Genomic DNA, 23,784 nt, shown 5'->3' with positions numbered 1-23,784 from the left:
TTCATGCTTTCTTTGTGTTTTTTGGGAAAATAACTAATTAGCCATTGGTTAAATAATTTTTGTTAGGCAATGGAGTATTGTTATAATGGATATATTTAGTACATGAAGTCGCGACACTTACATGCGCAGCTTCCTGTCGTACATAAGTAGCTACAGTATTTTATAAAATTTTAACCTGGCTATCATTCACCTTTTAATTAATTGACACGTCCTATAATTTTGTCAGAAAATTTGGGTCTCTTTACATTTGTATATGGTTAAAATTTGACACGTATAATCATTATTTACTTCAGATATTTTTTATATTTTGATAAGTAATTACTTTACTTTAGTACTCTACAGCGAAGTCTAGAAGCAGCGGAGAGCATTTATATAATTTCTATAAATTTTTCATTATAATTTATTTTTTCATTTTTTTTTTGAATATTTAAAAATTAAATAATTTTTTTTATAAATCATGATAATTGACAAATTATAATATTTAAGATTTAGAAGACAGAAAAATTCAATTTAACTCTCGAAATTCTATAGGTGCCATATAATTTGGGATAAAAGAAGTAACATATGTAATTTAAAAATAATGTAAAAAATATTAAAAATTAAAATAATTAACAACTTAAAATATTTAAATTTTAAAAAGCAAAAAATTTGATTAACGCTCGAAATTGGGACAAAAGTAGTGATATATATAATTTAAAAATTCTATAAATCACAATAATTAATAATTGAAATATTTGAAAAACATATAAAAAACTGGTTGACTCTTAAACTTCTATATATGCCATGTAAATTAATACATAGGGAATAATATAATATTATTTAAAAATTATAAAAAAAAATATTACAAATTACAATAATTAATAACTTGAAATATTTAAAAATTATAATTTTTTTTAATAATTCTTTAAATTTCAATGGCGTCACATAAATTAAGTGCGAGAGAAGTAACATGTCTAAAGATCTAATAACTGAGAGTTTAATTCTCCTTCCCATTTTTCTTTTTACTACCCCAATTTAAGAAATAAATAAAAAAGACACAAGACTGTGTTAAAGATCCAAAGTGAAAAAGTCATATCAACTAAATATGTTCAACCTTTTTAAAACGTTTATACTTACTAATATTATATGTGCATTTATTTTTGCAGCAATTTGATAAAATCTTACTCAAATTCACTTGTGGATTGGATGAAATATTGTAAAAAATGATTTTGGAGAATTTGGGATTAAAACAACACATTGATAAATTGTTGGACACCAAATTTATCCTAATATTAGTGGAGATGAAAATAATAAATCGGCTGGATTGGATGGCCACACAGATGATAATTTCTTGACTTTTATATCACAAAATCAAGTCAATGGATTGCAAATCAACAAAAATGGAGAATGGATTGATGTCCATATTTCACCAAATTCATATGCTGTTTTGTCTGGTGATTCTTTCAGAGTTAGTGTTATATTACTTCAATTTGTTGTAGAAAGGGGAAGCAAAAATTAGTAAATCTTGATATTTGTTTGAATTTTTGCTTGAATCATTCAAAAATAATATTGCATCACCCTATTAGATCCATAAATGCACAACTTTTAATGAATTCGACGTATACTGAATGGTATTAATAAAAAATCCAAGTAATATCAATTGGAACTATATGTTTAATTTACCTACATATGTTTTTAGGATTTCTAAAATTTTTATTGCACACGTGTTGAATTATAAAAAAAATCCATAGTTTTTGAAGAATTCAACACAACACCAAAAAGTAATTTTAAAGAGTCTTCCAACCAACATAAGTTGGAACTACTTGTTCAATGTTAAATTGTTGAGAGGAGGAAGCACCATAACTAATTTTTAATATGATAATAAATGATGAAAATAAATTAGACACGAGAATTTTACGTGGAAACCCCTCTAACAGATAGAAGGGAAAAATCACGGGATAGAAGGATCTTACTATTAAAATATGGAGTACACTGCTCTCAAATACAAGGAAAAAACAACAATTAACACTTCTCTCTTGTAAAAGAAACAACCACTAAAGAGGACACTCAAGACTACAATATTTTTTTTGGTGTATAACTCTCTTTCTATTTTTACACTCACTTTTTCTGAATGGTTTAAATGAGGGCAAGAGGCCCTCTATTTATAGGAACCAAAAACGCGTAAAAATTTTACGCGTTGCAATTTCCTCTTTTCTGCCAACCATTTTTCTTTCTTCACGCGGTGCATTTGTCAAAAAGGAGGCAGCCTTTGTTAAAAAGGAAGCAACCTTTTGTGACTTTCTTTCATTCTCCCACTTGAAGATTTAATTGAGAATCAATTAAGTCTTCACACCATCCTTTCTACCCAATTACTGCAATGTTACGTTTCTGCTAGGCCAATAGAAGATCGACACCATTTAAACTTGTTACTGTTGATCGGTTTCGTAAATATATCTGCTAGGTTGTCATTGGTGTGAATTTTCTGAAAGTCCACACTGCCCTCTTCCAGCTTCTCACAAACAAAGTGATACTGAACTCGTATATGCTTTGTCCTTGAATGAAATGATGGATTCTTTGCAAGATGCAAAGCGCTCTGACTGTCACAAAACAGAGCAACTTTCTCTTGTTTGTGTCCGAGCTCCTCCACTAACATCTGCATCCATATTGCCTTTTTGCTCGCTTGTGTAGCTACTACATATTCTGCTTCAGTCGTAGATATAGTCACGATAGATTGCAGTTTTAATCCAGCTTACAGCTCCTCCAGCAAGAGTAAACACATAATCTGTGGTGGACTTACTTTTATTAAGACCACCTGCATAATCTGAATCAACATAACCTTTAACAGTAAAGTCTGATCCTCCATAACACATTGTAACATCTGAGGTACCCTTGATATATCTCAGGATCCTCTTAACAGTATTCTAATGCTCTTTACCAGGATTAGCCATGTATCGACTGATCACTTCCACTGCTTGTGCAATGTCAGGTTTTGTACATATCATGACGAACATTAAACTTCCCACTGCTGATGCATACGGTACTCGAGACATCTCCATTCTCTCTGCTTCATTGCTAGGACTCATATTTGAGGATAACTTGAAATTAATAGGAAGCGGGGTAGAAATTGACTTACAATCTTGCATCTTGAAGAGTCTCAAGATTTTCTTCAAGTAGTTCTTTTGAGAAAGCCAAATCTTTGTAATACTCCATATGTATATTAATACTTATCAGTATCATATATGATTAAACTTAATTCTCTGTAATACTCCATTGATATAGGATAACATAAGCGTGCGAATTATAAAATAAATTTATGTCATTTTTAAATAAAAAGAAATATGAAAATAATAGGACAGCTAAGCATAAATACTTTCCCTTTTTTCCCGTATAAATGTTCTTTTCCCAAATTATTTTTGGTCGTTGCGACGAAAAAATAAAACAATTCCCCAAATCCCCGACCCCTTATGTCATTCTTGAATTTGTATCTAAGGATGACTGCAAAATTAAGAAACCTAATTTTCAGAAATAATTTTTGACTTTTGGGCGTGGCGCCAATTCTTGTTCTGCTTCTACTTGTTCTTCTTAGTTCTTACTCCATTATTTTAAGGCCCAGGGCGGTCGATTTAGAGTTTGGATGGAGTATTTGAATATTCAATTATCCAAAAGTTTCAATCTTTATCTAGGAAGAAATCTTCTTGATTCCTAGATACAAAGAATATGTCATCTTCTTGTAAAGAAAAGATTTGCTTTCTTGTTTATGTTTAAAAGCAATATTTCTTACCTGCACCCTTTAAATTCTTCCTTCTTTATGATTAGTTTTTTAGGATGATGAAATCAGAAAATGACATGGGGCTCGGATGCTTGGTCAAAGTTGTTGATTTTTGTCAAGAAGCCTTCTTCTTGTTGGCTTGTTCTTATTATTGGCTCGAGGAATGCAAACGCCATTATTTTATTTGTTTTCAACAGATTTTCTTGGACTCATTCTTTTGTCCATGCAGCGTGAAGGTCAATGATAACTTGCTGGATATTAGGAAGGCGTTATTTACAAGACTTGCACTGAAATATAGTTTTTCTTTTCCAACAAAACCATTGGGATTTTGGATGTTCAGGAAAAAGGTTTTGCTATACTGGAAATGGGTTCAACAAGTTATGTCTTCCTGCTGACTTTTGTATCCCAAATTCTGGCTATACTGGGACAAACAAATAGCAATGATGGTAATGTTTTTTTTTTTTTCCGTTTTTTCCGATTATCCATTTAAGACTACTAGATATGCACTTTGTTCTTTTTCATGGTTAAATTCCCACTTGAACTGTTTCAGATTTGATTGCTACTGAGTCTATAACATAGAACTTCGATAGCTAGACTTGAGTGTATTCTAGATTCTTAACTGTTCAAAACTACAAACAACTGAATTGTTTCTGGGGTTCATGGAATAGAAAGTAATAACTATGGTATTACATCCTGCCTCATGGTTTATTCTATTTATGGAATTTAAACAAAGCATGTTGTTTTACTTTCTTCAATGTCACATTTGTGTGGGCTGGATTTTGATTTGACTAGTTCTTCTTTGAACTTTTGAGTTGGAATGACTAATTCATCTGAAAAGTTTGAGGTGCCTACGGTCCCAGCCTTATAGTTCTTGCTGATTGTCAGTGGACTGCTGGCACTGTGTTGTGATTGATTGCTATATGCATGCTTGAAGAAGCTAGTATAAGGAAATACCAAAGTTAAGCAACAGGAAGGGATAAATAAAACTAAGCCATTGTAAACAATGAATGAGAGAACTATATGATCTAGATGTTTCTTTAGCGTTATTGACGACTGAATGATGATTTCACATCAGAGTTCCTTGTGCAGTTGTTGGGAAAAATGTTAGGCAACAGATTCCATTCAAAATTAAGCACATTTCAGAGGTGCTCTTTCCTTTATCAGGATCTTTTTCTGCTTTTACTCCCAATTTAGGACATTGGAAAAAATGTTGAAATATACTCTTCTTGTAGTTCAGTTGACCAAATTACTGATCAACCGAAAAGATGTCCAAAGGTCGCAATGCAGATATAGAGTTTAGATTAGCAACAAACTTTCGAAGAAGCTGCTATACTATCTTAATTTATTGTCAGTTGAAAAAAAGTTGTTGGAGTACTTGTCAAATTTCAATGCTTATAAAGTTTTGCGTTTTTTTATAACTTGAGCTTTAAGAGTACATTAGTAGTTAGTGAAACATCTACCTTTTAGATAGTACAGCACAGTGGCCATTTATAATTCCTTTTATTGTGCAGCCACTGCTCTATTTGCTCTCAAATCTAGTTGGAATAACTTGCCACCAAATTGGGAGGGGTCAGATCCTTGTGGTAGCAGCTGGGCAGGAATTATCTGTGACAACTCACGTGTAACCTCAATGTATATCCTCGACAATTGAAATTTCTGATTGTTCTGTAGCTTGCCTACCTTCCCTTCATCATTGTTTTCTTTAACTTTCCTTTTGCAGAAAGTTATCAGGCATGGGCTTGGAAGGCAATCAGTTTGGAGATCTTTCATCATTAATTGCATTGCAAATTTTGTATGTTTTTTATTTTTGTTTTTCTGTCTTGACTGTTAAGATATCGATGATAAGATTCCATGATCATCTTCGGTTTACCTATATTTCTTTCTCCAACTCTTATCTGAAGAACAACTGTAGTTTCATGTAAAAATCATTAAGAATGCTGCAACTTGTTCTCAAAGTAAGTGAATGCAATATCCATGTCTTTCTTTGCTACATATATAATTCTGGCCTCATCTCTTCTTCATCCCAAACTAATTCTTGCAAGTATTTGTAAGGAGTGCACATATCATAATTTCTCAACTAAAAGGAATAATTTCTGCCATTCGGATAAGAGGATATCCACTGCTTCAACTAGTTTCTAACCTTTTTCTTACCCCAAATTAACCTATTCAAATAGTTTATCTCTTTGCTTTGTTTTATTATACCAAATTTGTTTTTTGAGGCACTCATTATGAACTTTTTTGTTGTAGGGACCTCTCGAATAATGTTGGTTTGAAAGGAACTCTTCCACCATCAATTGGAAATTTGAAGAATTTGACAACCTTGTAAGAAATTCAAATGGACAATCCAGTATGTTCTATATAACTATGTAGTCTAGATCCTGATTTCAGAAGCTGGTCCTTTTATGCAGAATCTTAGTTGGTTGCAGCTTCTTTGGTCCAATTCCAGAATCAATTGGTTCTCTGCGGCAGCTGGTTTTTATGTAAGAATTTATTTTTCCAGTTTATCCATTTGCTTACCTGAAGTTTAATTATTAATTGCTTCCATTTTCTTTCTCTGAAGTTTAATCATAATTGCTTCCTTTTTGTTTACCTGGAGTAAAATTGTGCATTTCTTCTATGTCGGACTTTGGCAACTAAGTTATTATTCTTACAGTTAAAAGCAAGTTTGGTTACCAATTTTTTTTTTTGCTTTTCTTATCAATGCTCCAATTAAATTAGGTTCAGTTAATGGGAAAGGTGTATTCAACATTATTAAGATTGGATTTTGTTCGAAAACGGAAGTTGCCCACAAGTGATGGGTATATAAAACAAAGATTCTCTAACCAATACTAGATTTTGGACATGTGCCGTATTCGGATTCAATAAATTGAAATTGATTTATTGGAACTTAGTGGTCTAGTTACTGCAAATTCATCCCTAACACGTGAAGTAAATTAGACAAGGTGTGGCATGGATTCATTTTGTAGTTTCTAATGAAAAAACACAAGCATCTTTATTTTTTGTCGAGGATCATCTTATGGCCGTATAAACAGAAGCAGACGAAAGGGAGGTCTTCTCTATTTCTTATTAAGTTTCAATACATTCGCCATCTTTGTTTAAGGGTCTATGATATATGTTCTTGTCAGAGTCAGCTTATTCTTGACATAATTTCTTGTCTTCTTTTACCATGTTTCGACAGATCTCTAACTTCTAACAGCTTCACTGGGTCAATTCCACCATCAATTGGCAATTTATCTAAATTGTCATGGCTTGATCTGAGTGACAATAAAATTAATGGGACTATCCCAATTTCACACAATTCAGCAGTTGGTTTGGATTCGCTAGTCAATACCAGACACCTGTATGTTGCCTCTCTATAAAATGTAACTTTTTCATTCTAGTCTTTTTCTCTTCCTTAGTAGTTGTAATTTTTTTTATCCATTTCTTGCAGTCACTTGTCAAAAAATCAGCTCTCTGGCCTAATCCAGCCTCAACTCTTCAGTCCAAAAATGAAGCTGATACATGTGTGAGTATGTAGGCAAGTTAAGTGTATATTTTCATTTTAAAACCCATATATCTGGTTAACTTAATTTGCTTAGGTTTTGTTAAACCTTTTGAGGAATAAATACATAATGACCTTCTATTACTTCCGAAGCTGAATAGAAAGTTTTAAGAATGTATGTTTTTGCTTTTTTTATTGTGTGCTTTGTTGCGGGGAGCTATGCAAGTATTTTACATTTTCTTTGTGTAGCATCTTACTTTTGTCTCACCTTGTTTAGTTATCAATTGTCATTTGCAATTACTCGTTGAAATATATTGTATTTATCATGGTATACTTTGTGTTTGACTTCCTTAACACAAAATGGATTAACTAACATTGTTGCTTTGGTAGAATATGTGCTCTTCTGCATTGGGCTCTATGCCAGCCAACTATATGCGTCACTTTCAAAGTATGTTGTCAGGTTGTAATACTATAATATCCTTAGGAGAGAACAATATCTTTATATTCATTGTTGATGGAATATTCAAGAAGTGATTTTTTGACTAAAAGACCTTAAGAATGGAGACTGATGCTGAAGAAATGACGTTGATTCATAAGAAACAGCGCCATGCTGCAAGTCATTTTTCTCCTGATTTTGATGATACTTGGCTTCCTATTGATCAGGATTTTAGATCACAACCAACTGACGGGAGAAATTCCAGAGTCTCTGGGAAGTCTGCAGAATTTGGAAATTTTGTGAGTTCCCAGTGTTGTCAGAAATATTCCCACAAGTACTTTCTACCCTGAAGTTGTGTTCATTTTCATTATATTTCTTGTCATGGCTACAGGCGACTGGACTGGAACTCTCTCAGTGGACCTGTACCTTCCAAGCTCAGCAATGTTACAAGTCTCAGTGAGCTGTATGCACTCAGTAGAGGATGTACCTAATCAATTTCTGTTGATCCTTTCATGTAAAAGTAGCATGCTATTGGTATCTTATTTCGAAAATAATTCTTGCTTTTTTGTTTTAGGTACTTATCCAATAATAATCTCAATGGATCAATTCCGGACCTTGCAGAGATGAAGTTGTTAACCTATGTGTAAGTCAGTGTTTAGGTTTTATAACTATGAAATATGTACTAATGCTTGTAGACTTCTCTTATGACAGATTTGTAAGTTCTCGTCGAAGAATTGCTTCATTCTATTTATTAGAGACTCCTTTCGTCAAGGATGTGAAGAATGTGAGATATACCTGGTTGATGTATTTACTTTCTTATTTTATTCCTATTGTTTGCAGGGGCATGAGCAATAACAGTTTCAATGCATCAGATGTTCCACAATGGTTTACAAACCTCCCTTTATTGAAAACAATGTACTTCTCTCTCACTTCTCTCTCATGTGCACACACACAAAATTAGTTGTATCCAGTATAAAACCCTGAGGTGGAATAACATACAAATTCTCTAATGCGCCTTCCAAAGAACCTACTCCTGTTTTCTTGAATACCACAAACATGCTTGACTTCCATTAATTTGGCATAGAGCACTTAGGAAATCAATGGAATATTGTGTTCAGGTCTTACTCTGCTGTGCTTCAGTTGAATACAGTTGACTTGTAACTGAATTGTAGGAAGATTTCCTGCTCTGAAGTCAAGTCTTAGTGGAAGGGCCAGTGTAGAAGTTGAAGTGATTAGTCTATATAGTTGGCCTAACCAAAGCCTCAAGACAACATAAATTTAGCCTGATGAATTGAATCTTAAGTAGGGGTCTTAGCACTACAGCCTATCAATCAAAGAGGCTTAGAGAAAGCGTAAGCTCTTCATTCGCTTCACGGGAGCCACACAACACACAACTGGAAGTCAGAGGGCCCATGTAACCCTTCTCTTTTTTCCTTGTCTTTGTTGGTGAAAGGAAACAACTCTATTCCAGATACTACTTTTCCTCTACAAGCCATTTATTGGACTTGGGGAACAGAATCTTATGGAGAAAATGAAATTTTTCCCCGATTATATGTGCTACTGTTTTAGATTATTTTGGTAGCACACTTTGCATCTACTGAGGAAATCTATATTATAAATGTGAATCTAAACAAAACTGGTCTGAAAATCCTGTAGAGGAGGAGCTTGCTTTTAAGCGGTATATATCAAAATTTAAGGATAGTTCAAGGAAGATAACTACTTGAGTTGCCTTAATCCTGGGGTTATTTGCTGCTTTAGTAATCTTTGATGGACACTGTAACAGATATATGGAGAACACAACACTGCAAGGACAAATCCCTGTTGACTTGTTCAGCCTTCCTAACTTGGAGACTATGTAAGTTCACACTTGTTCTCTCATAAAACCGGATTTAGGCAGGGGATGTTCGCTCACTAAAATAACGACTTGGATTTAGGATCTACAGCATCTCTTACAAGAGACATTTTATTTGATCACCAATTGGTTATATATTTGCAGAGGATTAGCCAACAACAAGCTCAATGGGATATTGGATATTGGGACCAGATATGGAAACAATTTAACACTTGATTTAAGAAATAATTCTATCAAGGACTTCACTCAGAAAATAGGATACAACATGAATATATCGTGAGAAAATTACTTCTCTGTAATTCACGCTCTTATTATGCACATTCTTCTGTCTTGGAGAATAATGTTATATTATATTTTGCAGGCTTGCTGGCAACCCGATTTGTGATAGAACAGGAGCAACAGCCAAATACTGTGCAATTCAAATTTCCAATGATTCCTTCTCATCACCTCTGAAGTGTCCAGCAATGTCCTGCAATTCAGACAAAACATTAAGTCCTACATGCAAGTGTTCATATCCATACACTGGGACACTACATTTCTTTTCCCTGTCCTTCTCAAATTTAGAGAACTCAAGCTACTTTTCAACCCTTGCTGGCTCCATGATGTCTGCATTTCTATCCAATGGGCTTCCTGTGGATTCAGTTTCTTTAAGTGATCCAACAGTTGATGTTTATTCATATCTTCAAATTGAAGCACAAATCTTTCCTTCAACACAGGACAGGTTCAATCATACATCAATTCCTTCCATTGGTTACCTGCTCAACCGGAATCCTTTCCAACTCCAATATTTTGGACCCTTTTTCTTTACTTCAGAAAGCTATTGTTGCTTTGCAGGTAACTAAACATGGTTTAAGCACAAAAACAATCTTTTCTCTTCTTGTTCTCAAATTCTTTTTCTGGATAGATTTGCAATTCTTATCTAGCTTAACACATTTGCTTATTTTCGTAATTTAGATGGAAAGAAGAAGTCATCATCACATACTGGTATCATCATTGGAGTATCGGTTGGTTGTGCAGTGCTTGTTCTCTTAACACTTTGTGCTGGCCTTTATACTTTTCACCAGAGAAAGATGGCAAAAAGAGCTGGTCATAGCAGTAACCCTTTTGGTAAGATCAGTTTTTCTTAGAACGGCACCCTTTTATCGACATTATTGTTTTTTAGCTTTTAGTGGTGTTATTTTTCCCTCCCAATGATGTCTTCATGTGAATATAGAATCTTGGGACCGTGATACAAGTGGTGCTGTGCCACAACTTAAAGGAGCAAGATGGTTCTCATTTGAAGAGATTAGGAAGAGCACAAACAATTTTTCAGAGTCTAACTGCATTGGATCTGGGGGCTATGGGAAGGTTTACGATTTCTCTCTTTCTTTCTGTTCCTGCTATAAAGTTCAGCACATTTTTAGTGTACATAAGGTCTTAAATTTCCTTTTCCCCATACCAATGGATGAACAACATATTGTCCATCTTATGTATAGTGGCATAAGTCGCTTTAACTACCATTTTAAAATGCAATGATGGTCACAAGCTCTTGACTTGTTTGATCTTTGCTCCAACTAGGGGTGGGCATGTTATGTGTTTTTAAAATTTTTGGTATTCTGTATTTATAAGAAGAATACCGAAATACCGGATACCGAAGTACATTGTTACATATACAATATATATATCTTATATAATACTAGCAAATATATAAAATAGTATTAGTACAAAACTAATTATTCAGACGTTGGAACTTCGACTACTCTATCCTGAATGAAATGTCCTTTTTGTATAATTGATTAACGAATGGAATTGCATGTTTGTACTTTCTTTTCAATATTTCTACATGTGTAAAGTGTTAGTATAATATAATTGAGAAGGTTTTGAAAAGCCGAAGTCATAATTATGAGTATACGTAAGTTGAAGTCGAACAAACTATGATTACCAATTTACCGTACTTAAAAATACCGAACCATACCGAATTAATTTGGTATGGTAATGGTATAGTATTTTCAAAAACTGAAATTACCGAACCAAAGTTTTCAATATAGTACCATGCCCACCCCTTGCTCCAACTATCACACTAAACCTGTAGATTTTTTAGACACTAAGTTAGGACATTTAGACATCTGGTACACATCAATGAGCAAGTGATGAGGAAATTTTTTGATTGCAGTAGTTATATGTCGATATGGCATTAGCATCGTGCACATGGGATCACAAACTTCTACAGATTCACATATTTTAAAGAGAAGTACGCCTTGCCTATATGGTGATATTTAAGTGAACAAAGCAATCTACACAACTAACTCTTTGTATCTTATCAATTTAAAAACATTTCCCCATTTTCCACCTCTAGGAACGATTATGAACTAAACTAGTGTAGGATTTATTCAGTTGCTGAGGATGTCGCAAACTCAAAATGAAATATTACTGCGAGGTAGTATTTCTTGGTGTGAAAAGCCAAAGGCAACAAGGAAATAAGTCTCATGGTTCATTGATTTACTTCTTTTATTAGGTTCAGCTGCTGAAATAGTCGTTTCACCCACCTCTATGTTTTACCCCTGCCTCATTTGTGTTATTTCCCAGCAACTTAGGAGCTAAAAGAAATTGCTGAGGCATTTCTAAGTGAACTACATTGTTATTATTCACTAATAGCTGATGTTCAGTTATCTAGGACCATATCTTGATTTTTCTGCATGACTGACATATGCATTGCATGGTACTATAATACTGCATCTTTCACACTTTTGCTAATTTATTCGTAGCATGTCAAATTTTCCAGACTGATACATGTAGCATCAACAGGTCTACAAAGGAATTATTACTGCTGGGGAGGTAGTTGCAATTAAAAGAGCACAACATGGATCAATGCAGGGGGCTTTTGAGTTCAAAACAGAGATTGAGCTATTGTCAAGGATACATCACAAGAATGTTGTAAGCCTGGTTGGATTTTGTTATGAGCAAGGCGAACAAATGCTGGTTTATGAGTACATTCCAAAGGGTACTCTAAGGGAAAGTCTCTCAGGTAAAATATTTTTCTGCATTCATCATTCCATTTGTTTGCTTCAGAGGAAGCACATGCTAAGTCCAGTCCAATCTGGCAAATAAGAATGATATTTCTTCACTAAAACAATATCGATCTGTCCACTGAACTGTCCTGTTCATACAGTGGAAAATGTTTTATTTACCTTTGTGTAAAATTGAATTCATTATATTGCTTCAGCTCCTTTACAAATTTAATTTGGTTATTCTTAATCTGCATATGGCTGTTGCAGTCAAGCCAAAATTCCAATTGGAGTGGACAAGGAGACTTAGGATAGCCCTTGATGCTGCTAGAGGTTTAGCGTACTTGCATGAGCTTGCAGATCCTCCCATAATACACAGGGATGTTAAGTCAAATAACATTTTGCTGGATGACCATTTAACTGCAAAAGTTGCTGATTTTGGCCTATCAAAACTTTTGAGAGACGAAGACAAGGGCCATGTCACCACTCAAGTCAAAGGTACATTGGTGAGTATTACAACCTCAAACCTTGATGGATCAATTTGAGCTGTGTTATAATTCTTATGGATTTGCGTTTATCAAACTCTAAAACTTGAAGGCGATTGGTATAGTATCAAGGCTAATTTTCTTGATCATGAATGACTGAACAACATGAAGAAAGATCATTTTGAATCCATTTAAAGACTAGTCACCACATGTTATTCATTGTTTAACATGGTGATATATGCAAATTTTGATTTCAAAGAACATTTGTAATTCCATAATGCACCATCCATCCTGCTTCAAAATCCCATTTTCTAAGAATGTTCCTATGTAGGGATACTTGGATCCTGAATATTACATGAGCCAACAGTTGACTGAGAAAAGTGATGTATATAGCTTTGGGGTGGTGCTTCTTGAGCTGATAACTGCAAGAGCTCCAATAGAACGAGGAAAACACATCGTGAGACTGGTTGCGGAGACCATATATGATTCAAAAGATAACAGCAAGCTCTACCAATTAATAGATCCAAGAATAGGTCCAGGTTCAAAACTCGAAGGCGTTGATAGACTGTTCACATTGGGAATGAGATGTGTTAATGAATCCGGGGCTGAGAGACCTTCCATGGGAGAGGCTGTGAAAGAAATTGAGAGTATCCTTGAACTGGCCAGCTTGAGCAAGTATACTGAAGATGACCTCACTTCGTCTAGCTATGAGGACACAACCCAAGTCCATCTTGACGATTTTTATAATGACAAGGCTTTTGATTACAGTGGTAACTTTCCTTCTGGTGGCATGAAAACCACTTCTTGAAGCTACTAAGGTCTATAACTGTGATTTACATTAGTTTGTTATATTGAGCATATAGCTATGAATTACATTTTGTTTGATTGTTTGTTACTAGTGATTCTTCTGTTCTAATACTAACTATATGTGAAGTCAGAACTACAGACGGGTTCTTGAGATTAAGTGATCTTCGTATTGATATTTGATCGAAATAAAGTTGGATCATACTGTACAGGACTACAGATGAATTTTATAGCTCAAAACTCAAAACTGTAACAAGTAATTTACAGTACTCAATTTTATCAAGTGAATGCGCATGAAGTTTTGACTTGTCTCACACCTCTGATAAATGGTTTTGATATTAGGCAAACATCCTTCGTGTGAAATTTTAACATTATAAGTTGTATCTTTTAATGCGTTGTACTATGTCCTTCAAAATTTTAAACAGAATTGAAGAAATTACATGTACTTAGCTCGAGTACAAAATAATATATTTCATTAAAGCTCACATACAAGAAATTACCTTAATGTTATAAAATAAATTTAGTAAATTAAGAATAAAGGAGAAAGAAATAGTAAGAGAAAAAGAGAGATTTTAAGAGAATTCAGTGTATTTTTTCATTGCAAAAAAGAGTGCCTTTTATAGGCAAAGCTGAAGAAAAAAAAAGCGTGCTATAGTGCAATTACAGTGCAAAACGCGTGATTCTATAGTGATTTTACTGCTCACCTACAGTGAAAATACTATTTACTACAGTAAAAATGGGTCTCATGGACATCCACTTTATCTACTTTTTCCAATACTCCCCCTTGGATATTCATGTACAAAAGAAAAATTCTAGTGAAAGAATAAATATTCCGATCACCCATAGATGTTGTGCCTCGTTAAAACCTTATTAGAAAAAAACCTAGTGGGAAAAAGCCTAATGAAGAAAAAAAGTACACACATCTGATAATACGCCTTGAGTGCTGCCTCATTAAAAACCTTACTATAAAAACCTAGTGGGACAAAATCTAGATAAGAAAAAAATAGTGCAGCTCATATTATATTCCCCTGATGAAGACATCATTTAATATCTCGAAGATGACGCATTTCAATCTTGTAGCTCAATTTTTCAAAGGTTGAAGTTGACAATGCCTTGGTGAACATATCTGCTAAATTACAACTTGAACGAACTTGTTGAACATCTATTTCATCTTTCTTTTGAAGATTATGGGTAAAGGAGAATTTTGGTGAAATATGTTTTGTTCTATCTCCTTTGATGTATCCTCCCTTTAATTGAGTTATACATGCAACATTGTCTTCATTCAATATTGTTGCAGCGTCTCTTGTCAAAGAAAGGCCACATGTTTCTTGAATGTGTTGAGTTATTGATCTTAACCAAAAACATTCTCGACTTGCTTCATGAATGACTATTATCTCTGCATCTGCATGATTTGAAGAAGTGACAACTATAGTTTGCTTTGTTAAATGCCATGATATAGCTGTACCACCACATGTAAATAAGTAGCATATCTGCGATCGACCTTTATGGGGATCAGACAAATATCCTGTATCTGCATAACCAATTAATTCTTACGTGGATTCATTTGAGTAAAATAATCTCATATCTGTGGTCCCTCGGAGGTATCTGAATATATGCTTAATTCCATTTCAGTGTCTTCGTGTTGGAGAAGAACTAAATCTTGCTAACAAGTTTACTGAGAAAGCTATATCTAATTTAGAATTGTTAGCAAGATGTATTAATACACCAATTGCACTAAGGTATGGTATTTCAGCACCAACAAGCTCTTCATCATTTTCATAAGGTCGAAATAGATCTTTATTAATATCAAGAGATCTCACAACCATTGGGGTACTCAGTGGATGTGCTTTATCCATGTAAAATCTCTTTAAAATATTTTTCTGTATATGTTGATTGATGGATAAATATCTCATTTGCAAAATGTTCAATTTGTAGATCAAGATAAAATTTTGTCTTTCCGAGGTCTTTCATTTCAAATTTCCTTTTCAGATATTTTACTGCCTTTGAAAGTTCTTCAGGAATTTCGATAATATTCAAATTATCAACATATACGGCTATTATGACAAATTTAGATTCAGACCTTGTCATAAAGACACAAGGGCAAATTGGATCATTTTTAGATCCTTCTTTTAGCAAATATTCGCTGAGACGATTGTACCACATTCACCCTGATTGTTTCAGCCCGTATAAAGATTTTTGAAGTTTTATTGAACAAGTTTCCCGGTATTCTTTATATATTTCAGACATTTTAAATCCTTCAGGATTTTTATAAAAATATCGTTATCTAGAGAACCATATAAATAGGCTGTAATGACATCCATCAGATGTATGCCAAGTTTTTCATGAACTGTCAGATTTATAAGATACCTGAAAGTGATTGCATCCACCGTAGAAGAATATGTTTCCATATAATCAATGTCAGGTCTTTGCGAAAATTTTTGTGCCACAAGTCGTGCTTTATATCTTAAGACTTTATTTTTCTCATTTTGCTTGCGCACAAAGACCATTTGTACCCCACTGATTTTATACCTTCAGGTGTTCGGACTATTGGTCAAAAAAATTTGCGTTTTCCAAGAGAAGGTAATTCAACTTGAATTGCATCTTTTCATTTTGGCCATCATTCCTGTCTACATTCATCGACAGATTTTGGTTCAAAATCCCTATTTTGTTACATTATTTCAATAGCAACATTATAAGCAAAACTATTATCGACAATTACATTATTTCGGTTCCATATTTTTCCTGATAAGACATAATTTATGAAAATTTCTTCAGCATTTTTATGCGCCTTAACCTCTTCCAAGGTTTTATTAATTGGTATGTCTCATCGCTCTTCTTGAGCGGGTTTTTTCATATCATGACCATCTTGATTGTTTGCTCCTTTTTTTTGAGGATTTTTATCTTTGAAACCGATCGGTCTGTCATATTTTAAATGTGGTTTAGACTCATTTGCATTAATTAATTGTCCTACTGGGATATCAACTCGAATTGGAGTATTAATAGCTAGAATATGAGATTTAGTAATTTTTAATAGGTCAGTGAATGCATCTGATAGTTGATTTGCAATTTTTTGCAAATGAATTATCTTTTGAATTTTCAGTTCACATTTATTTGTACGAAGATCTAAATGAGATAGCGATAATGCATTCCAATCTATTTTCCTTTTCAGCTGCTTATTTTCTACCCCTAATGTTGGGTATACTGATTCATCAAAATGACAATCAACAAATCTTACAGTAAATAAATCTCCAGTCATAGGTTTCAAATATTTTATGATAGTAGGAGATTCATACCCAACATATATCCCCAATTTTCTTTGGGGTCCCATCTTTGCACGTTGTGGTGGAGCAATTGGAACATATATTGCACATCCAAATATTCTAAGATGGGAAATATTCGACTCTTGACCAAAAGTCAATGGTAATGAGGAGACTTCATGATAACTCGTGGGACTGATCCGCACAAGACTTGCTGCATGCAAAATAGCACGATCCCATAATGAAATGAGAAGTTTTGTCCTCATAAGCATTGGTCTACCAATTAATTGAAGACATTTAATCAATGATTCCGCTAGATCATTTTGAGTATGAACATGAGCAACCGGATGCTCAACTGTTATCCTAGTGGACAAACAATAATCATTAAATGCCTGAGATGTGAACTCACCAGCATTATCAAAACGAATTATCTTTATTGCATAATTTGGAAATTGTGCTCTTAACTTAATTATTTGAGCAAACAATCTCGCAAATGTCATATTACGACTTGATAATAAGCACACATGTGACCATCTTGTAGATGCATCTATTAAAACCATATAATATTTAAATGGTTCACATGATGGGTGAATGAACCACATATATCACCCTATATACGCTTCAGAAATGCTGGAGATTCAATTCCCACTTTGATTACTGATGGTCTAGTAATCAATTTTCCCTGAGAACATGCAGCACAAGAGAATTTTTTAAATTTAAGAATCTTTTGGTTCTTCAAAGAGTGTCCATGTGAACTCTCAATTATTTTGCGCATCATATTAGAACCGAAATGGCCCAACCGGTCATGCCAAATAATAAAATCATTTGAGTTAGTAAACCTTTGGTTTACTATGACATGTGTTTCAACCATGCTAATACTTGTGAAGTATAAGCTGGATGAAAGAGCAGGTAACTTTTCAAGTATAAACTTTTTGCCCGACATCATTGTAGTAATGTAAAGATATTCATTCTTTTCATCATTTGTAGTCTCGATATGATAACCATTGTGACGAATGTCTTTGAAACTTAATAGATTTCTTTGAGACTTACTACAATTTAATGCGTCATTAATTGTTAAATTTGTTCCTCGACAAGTACAACTTTAGCTTTTTTGGATCCTTCAATTAATCTTGTGCTACCATATATTGTATTAACATTAGCTTCTTTAATAATCAAATAAGATAAATATTTTTTATCTCTTAAAATAGTGTGTGTTGTGGCACTATCAATAAGACATATATCATCATAATTGATTTTGAATCCAACTGATGACTGAAATTTTTTCATATTCTTCATAAACAAAAAGATACATTATAAGAACGTGAAAAACTAATAACATAAGAAACTTTAAGAAATTGCACTGCCTTAAGAAATATTTTTACGAAGGATAACATACTATCAAACATAATAAGAAAATAATAACTACTTTTATAATATTTATCCTAGTTAGATGATCAATTCTTCAGTCAATATTCATAAAATATTCAACTTCCAAATACCATACCGGTGGCAAATATTGAATTTACCTCTAGAAGAATTATTTTGAGGAGCTTTATTGTTCTCATGTTTATTTTCATCATGATGACAATAATTATTTTTTCCTCTACCACGTCCTCACCCACGACCACGGCCGCGGCCGCGATAATTATTTTGTCTTGATTCAGATTGATTATGTGCTGCTACAACATTGACTTCAGGGAATGGAGCAGACCCAGTGGGACGAGCTTCATGAGTTTTCATTAGCAGAGTATTATTCTGCTCGACCACAAGTAGGCATATAATTAATTCAGAATATTTCTTAAATCCCTTTTCACGATATTGTTGTTGTAGCAACACATTTGAAGCGTGAAAAATGAAAAGAGTTTTCTCAAGTAAGTCATCATCAGTGATAATATCTCCACATAATTTTAACATAGAACTTACCTTGTGGATAGCAGAATTATACTCTGTCACAATTTTAAAATCTTGAAATCGAAGGTGTGTCCAGTCATATCGAGCTTTTGATAACACCGTAAGTTTTAGGTGGTGATATCGATCCTTCAAATTAGTCCATAATTCAAGAGGGTCTTTCACAGTTAAATATTCAATTTTTAATCCTTCATGAATATGATGACAGAGAAAAATCATGGCCTTTGCTTTATCTTGGGTAGATGCTTTATTTTCTTGTTTAATAGTATCACCAAGACCTTTAGTGTCAAGGTGAATTTCAGCATCAAAGATCCATGACAAATAATTTTTTTCGGTAATGTCAAGTGCTACAAACTCAAGTTTTGATAAATTTAATATGATAAAGATTGAGATAGAAATTAATTTAGAAATAACAAAAACAACTAAAATTAAATTTCTTTAGTGGATATACCTGATATGAAAGTTAATTTTTCTGGAGAAAATTAGAGTTTCGTGCTGATAACGTGTTATAAAATAAATTTAGTAAATTAAGAATAAAGGAGAACGAAATAGTAAGAGAAAAAGAGAGATTTAAATAGAATTCAGTGTATTTTTTCATTGCATAAAAGAGCGCCTTTTATAGGCAAAGATGAAAAAAAAAACGCGTGATTCTACAGTAATTTTACTGGTCATCTACAGTGAAAATATTATTTATTACAGTAAAAATAGATCCTCATGGACATTCACTTTATCTACTTTTTTGAAGAGCTAACACTTTTTTATTGTGTCTATGCTCGGAGTTAAAACCCTAGTATTCCATAGTCCATTACAACTTCATTACTGCTAGGCTACCCCTTTAATAATACATAAATAGATACACTATCTTGATCTGTATTGTGTTAGTTGAGACTCTTCTAACTTATAAAATAATCATACATCTCGAAAAATTTAAACTATTGAGGATATAAATTGATGGTTCCTTTCCTCCCAATTTGGTGGCAAGTTAATTTGAGAGCAAAAAGTGCAGTGGCTGTCCCTTAGATGAACCAACAAAGATTGGTGGAGAGCCTCCAACAATTCCGTCACATTTTGAGAATATGCATAGCCCAAAGAGACCTTTTAACTGGCAAATCTCTGCATACCCTTTACATCAAATCACTCATTCCACCGTCTACTTACTTCTCCAACCATTTCATTCTTCTCTACTCCAAGTGTGGCCTTCTTAACACTGCTCGCACGGCTTTTGAAGCCACCTCTGAACCCAATATATTCTCTTTCAATGCTATCCTCAATGCCTATGCGAAAGAAGCTCAGCCACACCTTGCCCATCAGCTGTTTGATAAAATTCCCCAACCAGATGTTGTTTCTTACAACACCCTTATCTCTGCTTATGCTGATCTTGGTCACACCCTGCCTGCTATTCGACTATTTCTTGACTTGAAGGACACGGGTCTTGCTATGGATGGGTTTACTCTTTCCGCTGCTATCACTGCTGCTAATGACAATGTTGATTTCATTACTCAGCTTCATTCTTTGTCTATATCTGCTGGGTTTGACTCTTATGCTTCTGTTAACAATACTCTCATCACGTATTATAGCAAAAATGGGCTTCTTGATCATGCGCGAGTGGTTTTCGCGTCAATGGGTGAGATAAAAAATGAAGTTTCTTGGAACTCGATGATTGTTGCTTATGGGCAGCATAGGGAAGGTACAAACGCCTTGGCTTTGTATAAAGAAATGGAACTTAGGGACTTATATTTAGACATGTTTACTTTGGCAAGTGTATTGACAGCTCTTACGTCCATGGAAGACTTGCGTGGTGGGCTTCAATTTCACGCTCGGTTAATCCGAATGGGTTTTCACGAAAATCCACATGTTGGAAGTGGGCTGATAGATTTGTACTCAAAATGTAGTGCTGGTATATCAGATTGCAAAAAAGTGTTTCAGGAAATACCTTATCCTGACTTGGTTCTTTGGAACACAATGATTTCTGGATATTCGCAGTCTGAATCGTGTGAAGAAGCTGTTGCTTGTTTTAGACAAATGCAGCTTGCGGGCCATCAACCTGATGATTGCAGCTTTGTTTGTGTGATTAGTGCATCTTCTAACTTGTCATCGCCATCACAAGGGAAACAGATTCACTCTTTAGCAATCAAATCCAGCATTCCCTCCAATCGTATCTCAGTGAACAATGCTCTCATTGCAATGTATTCTAAATGTGGAAATCTGCAAGATGCTAGACTACTTTTTGATAGAATGTCTGAGCATAATGCTGTCACTTTTAATTCTATGATAGCAGGCTATGCTCAGCATGGGCATGGAGCAGAGTCGCTGTTACTATTTGCCTGGATGCTTGAAAGAAATATTACACCTACAAATATAACATTCATCTCTATCCTATCATCATGTGCACACACTGGAAAAGTCGACGAAGGGAGGAAATATTTTGGTTTAATGACTGACGAATTTGGGATAAAACCAGAGGCTGAGCACTATTTATGCATGATTGACCTTTTGGGTCGAGCAGGAAAGCTCGAGGAAGCAGAGACACTAATCGAAACAATGCCATATAATCCTGGTACAATTGGCTGGGGCTCGTTGCTTAGAGCATGTCGAACACATGGTAATATAGAGCTAGCAACAAAGGCAGCTAACCACTGTGTTCAGCTGGATCCATCAAATGCGGCACCGTATGTCATGCTTGTGCACATGAATGCTTGTCTTGGCAGATGGGAAGAGGTAGCATCGATTAGAAAAGAAATGCGAGACAAGGGAGTGAGAAAGCAAGTGGGTTGTAGTTGGATTGAGGTGGCCAAGAGGGTTCATGTCTTTGTGGCAGAAGATAGCTCTCATCCAATGATAAAGTTGGTGTATAAATTCTGGGAAGAGATGTCAAAGAAGATGAAGCAAGCAGGTTATTCTCCGGATTTGAGGTGGGCTCTGATGAGAGATGATGGAACAAGGCAGGAGGAGAAAGAGAGAAGCTTATGGCATCACAGCGAAAAGCTGGCTGTTGCTTTTGGGATTTTATCGACCAAAGATGGTGAACCTATTCTTATCATAAAAAATTTGAGAATATGTGGCGACTGCCATAATGCAATTAAGCTTTTATCTGGTATGACAGGAAGAGAGATTACAGTAAGGGATTGCCACAGGTTTCATTGCTTCAAGGGTGGGACATGTTCTTGTGGGGATTACTGGTGATAGCAGATAAGTTTAGCAATCAGAATGCTAATCTGATTCCAGTCAATTCATGTGATTTCCATGGGCTATGGAGAGTGAAGTTGTGAATGTTATACAGTGTACTTTGAGTTAGTAAATGGACAATTTTGTACTAAGGAGTTCACAGCATGCAGCTTTCTGGTTTTTGAATCGGATTATTGAGTCTTAATCCATTTTAATCTTATACGTTTAATGCTCTACATGATCTTAGATCGGCCAGAAATGCTAATCATTTGCAACATATGTGCATTATGTGAGTAGGGGTATGAAGATGACAACCTCTTGTTCAATCACTGCAAGGTTAATTACAAGGAAACTATGGAATGTGATGTTACATCTTAACGAGGTTAAATGGTGCATGTATGAAACAACAAAAGAACCCTACAAAAGCTGGGGAAACAAACGAAGCAGAAAGAAGTTTTAGTGTGTGCAACACAATCCCAGCAAGCATATGACAGGTCATATGAAAAAAAAGAAATCGTAAAAGAAATCATAAAGCTTGAAGGCGGTTGGATAGCAACAAGGGTAATATTCTTGAGCATGAATGGTTGAACAACTTGAAGAAAGATCATTTTGATCCAATTAAAGGTTAGTCACTGCATTTAATTTATTTTTTACGTGATGATAAAATGCAAATTTTGATATCATAAAACATTTGTAATTCCATAGTGCACCATCCATACTGCTTCGAAATACCGTTTCTAAGAATCTTTCTATGTAGGGTACTTGGATCCTGAATATTACACGAGCCAACAGTTGACCAAGAAAAGATGTATATAGCTTTGGAGTGGCATTGCTCGAGCTGATAACTGCAAGAGCTTCGATAGAGCGAGGAAAACACATTGCGAGACTGGTTGCAAAGACTATATATGATTCAAGAGATAGCACCAGACTACCAATTATAGATCCAAGTGTTGATAAACTATTTACATTGGCAATGAGATGTGTTAATGAATCCGGGTCCGAGAGGCCTTCCATGGGTGAGGCTGTGAAAGAAATTGAGGGTACCCTTGAACTGGGCAGCATGAGTAAGTATACTGAAGAAGAGCTCACTTCAACTAGCTATGAGGACACAACTCAAGTCAGTCTTGATGATTTTTATAATGAAAAGGCTTTTGATTATAGTGGTAAATTTCCTTCTGGTGGCATGAACACCACTAACTGATGTTACTTATAAGGAGTATAACTGTGATTTAAATTTGCTTGTTATATTGAGTATAAGTGATCTTTGGTTCTAGTAATTCTTCTGTTCTAATACTAGCTATGTCTGAAGTCAGAATTACATATGGCTTCTTGAGATTAAGTGATCTTTGTATTGATATTTGTTGGAAAGAAAGCTTTTGGTCTTGGACTTTGGAGATTGTTTTCAATCATTGCATAATTAGTTTTGATATTAGGCAAAACATCCCTAGTTTGAATTTTTGTAACAATCATAAAAATAATTGTGATTAATAATTTAGGATGGAAGAAATGCTTTAAATATTATCCACACCAAAACCCTAACTCGTGCAAAAGGCTTCTCCATGATTAATATAACATTAGTAGGACAATTCAAAATTTTAACTTAGATATGTAAGACCTAATATTTCAAGTTGGTCAGAAATCTAACCTATTTTTACAAGTCAAAT

The 23,784-nt window shown here is 34.4% G+C and overlaps 2 protein-coding genes across 2 annotated transcripts; both read left to right on the top strand.

Annotated features, from left to right (window-relative positions):
- The first annotated feature begins 3,411 nt into the window (after nucleotides 1-3,411).
- On the top strand, nucleotides 3,412-14,104 carry LOC129885985 (leucine-rich repeat receptor protein kinase HPCA1-like). Its single transcript, XM_055960484.1, has 20 exons — nucleotides 3,412-3,984; nucleotides 4,089-4,194; nucleotides 5,260-5,380; nucleotides 5,469-5,540; nucleotides 5,996-6,070; nucleotides 6,157-6,228; nucleotides 6,927-7,088; nucleotides 7,179-7,253; nucleotides 7,893-7,964; nucleotides 8,057-8,128; nucleotides 8,240-8,308; nucleotides 8,506-8,580; nucleotides 9,449-9,520; nucleotides 9,662-9,793; nucleotides 9,879-10,351; nucleotides 10,472-10,624; nucleotides 10,731-10,864; nucleotides 12,302-12,521; nucleotides 12,772-13,007; nucleotides 13,318-14,104. The coding sequence occupies exons 1-20, from the start codon at nucleotides 3,805-3,807 to the stop codon at nucleotides 13,792-13,794; spliced, it is 3,048 nt and encodes a 1,015-aa protein (XP_055816459.1). The 5' UTR covers nucleotides 3,412-3,804; the 3' UTR covers nucleotides 13,795-14,104.
- Nucleotides 14,105-19,805: 5,701 nt separating this feature from the next.
- Nucleotides 19,806-23,363, top strand: LOC129885984 (pentatricopeptide repeat-containing protein At3g49710). The gene is made up of 2 exons (XM_055960482.1): nucleotides 19,806-22,744; nucleotides 22,878-23,363. The coding sequence occupies exon 1, from the start codon at nucleotides 19,976-19,978 to the stop codon at nucleotides 22,136-22,138; it is 2,163 nt and encodes a 720-aa protein (XP_055816457.1). The 5' UTR covers nucleotides 19,806-19,975; the 3' UTR covers nucleotides 22,139-22,744; nucleotides 22,878-23,363.
- Nucleotides 23,364-23,784: the final 421 nt, after the last annotated feature.

The sequence above is a fragment of the Solanum dulcamara genome, chromosome 4 (assembly GCF_947179165.1).
Source record: "Solanum dulcamara chromosome 4, daSolDulc1.2, whole genome shotgun sequence".
NCBI classification, from domain to species: domain Eukaryota; kingdom Viridiplantae; phylum Streptophyta; class Magnoliopsida; order Solanales; family Solanaceae; genus Solanum; species Solanum dulcamara.
Note: the sequence above shows the minus strand (reverse complement) of the source record. Positions and strands in the feature narration are given on the sequence as shown.

Bases quoted from the DNA above. Each gene is read 5' to 3' on its own strand.
- LOC129885984 (XM_055960482.1), top strand. From the start codon at position 19,976: ATGAACCAACAAAGATTGGTGGAGAGCCTCCAACAATTCCGTCACATT.
- LOC129885985 (XM_055960484.1), top strand. From the start codon at position 3,805: ATGATGAAATCAGAAAATGACATGGGGCTCGGATGCTTGGTCAAAGTT. The intron at 6,229-6,926 runs GTAAGAATTTAT...ATGTTTCGACAG, and splicing joins CTGCGGCAGCTGGTTTTTAT to ATCTCTAACTTCTAACAGCT. The intron at 7,089-7,178 runs GTATGTTGCCTC...CATTTCTTGCAG, and splicing joins CTAGTCAATACCAGACACCT to TCACTTGTCAAAAAATCAGC.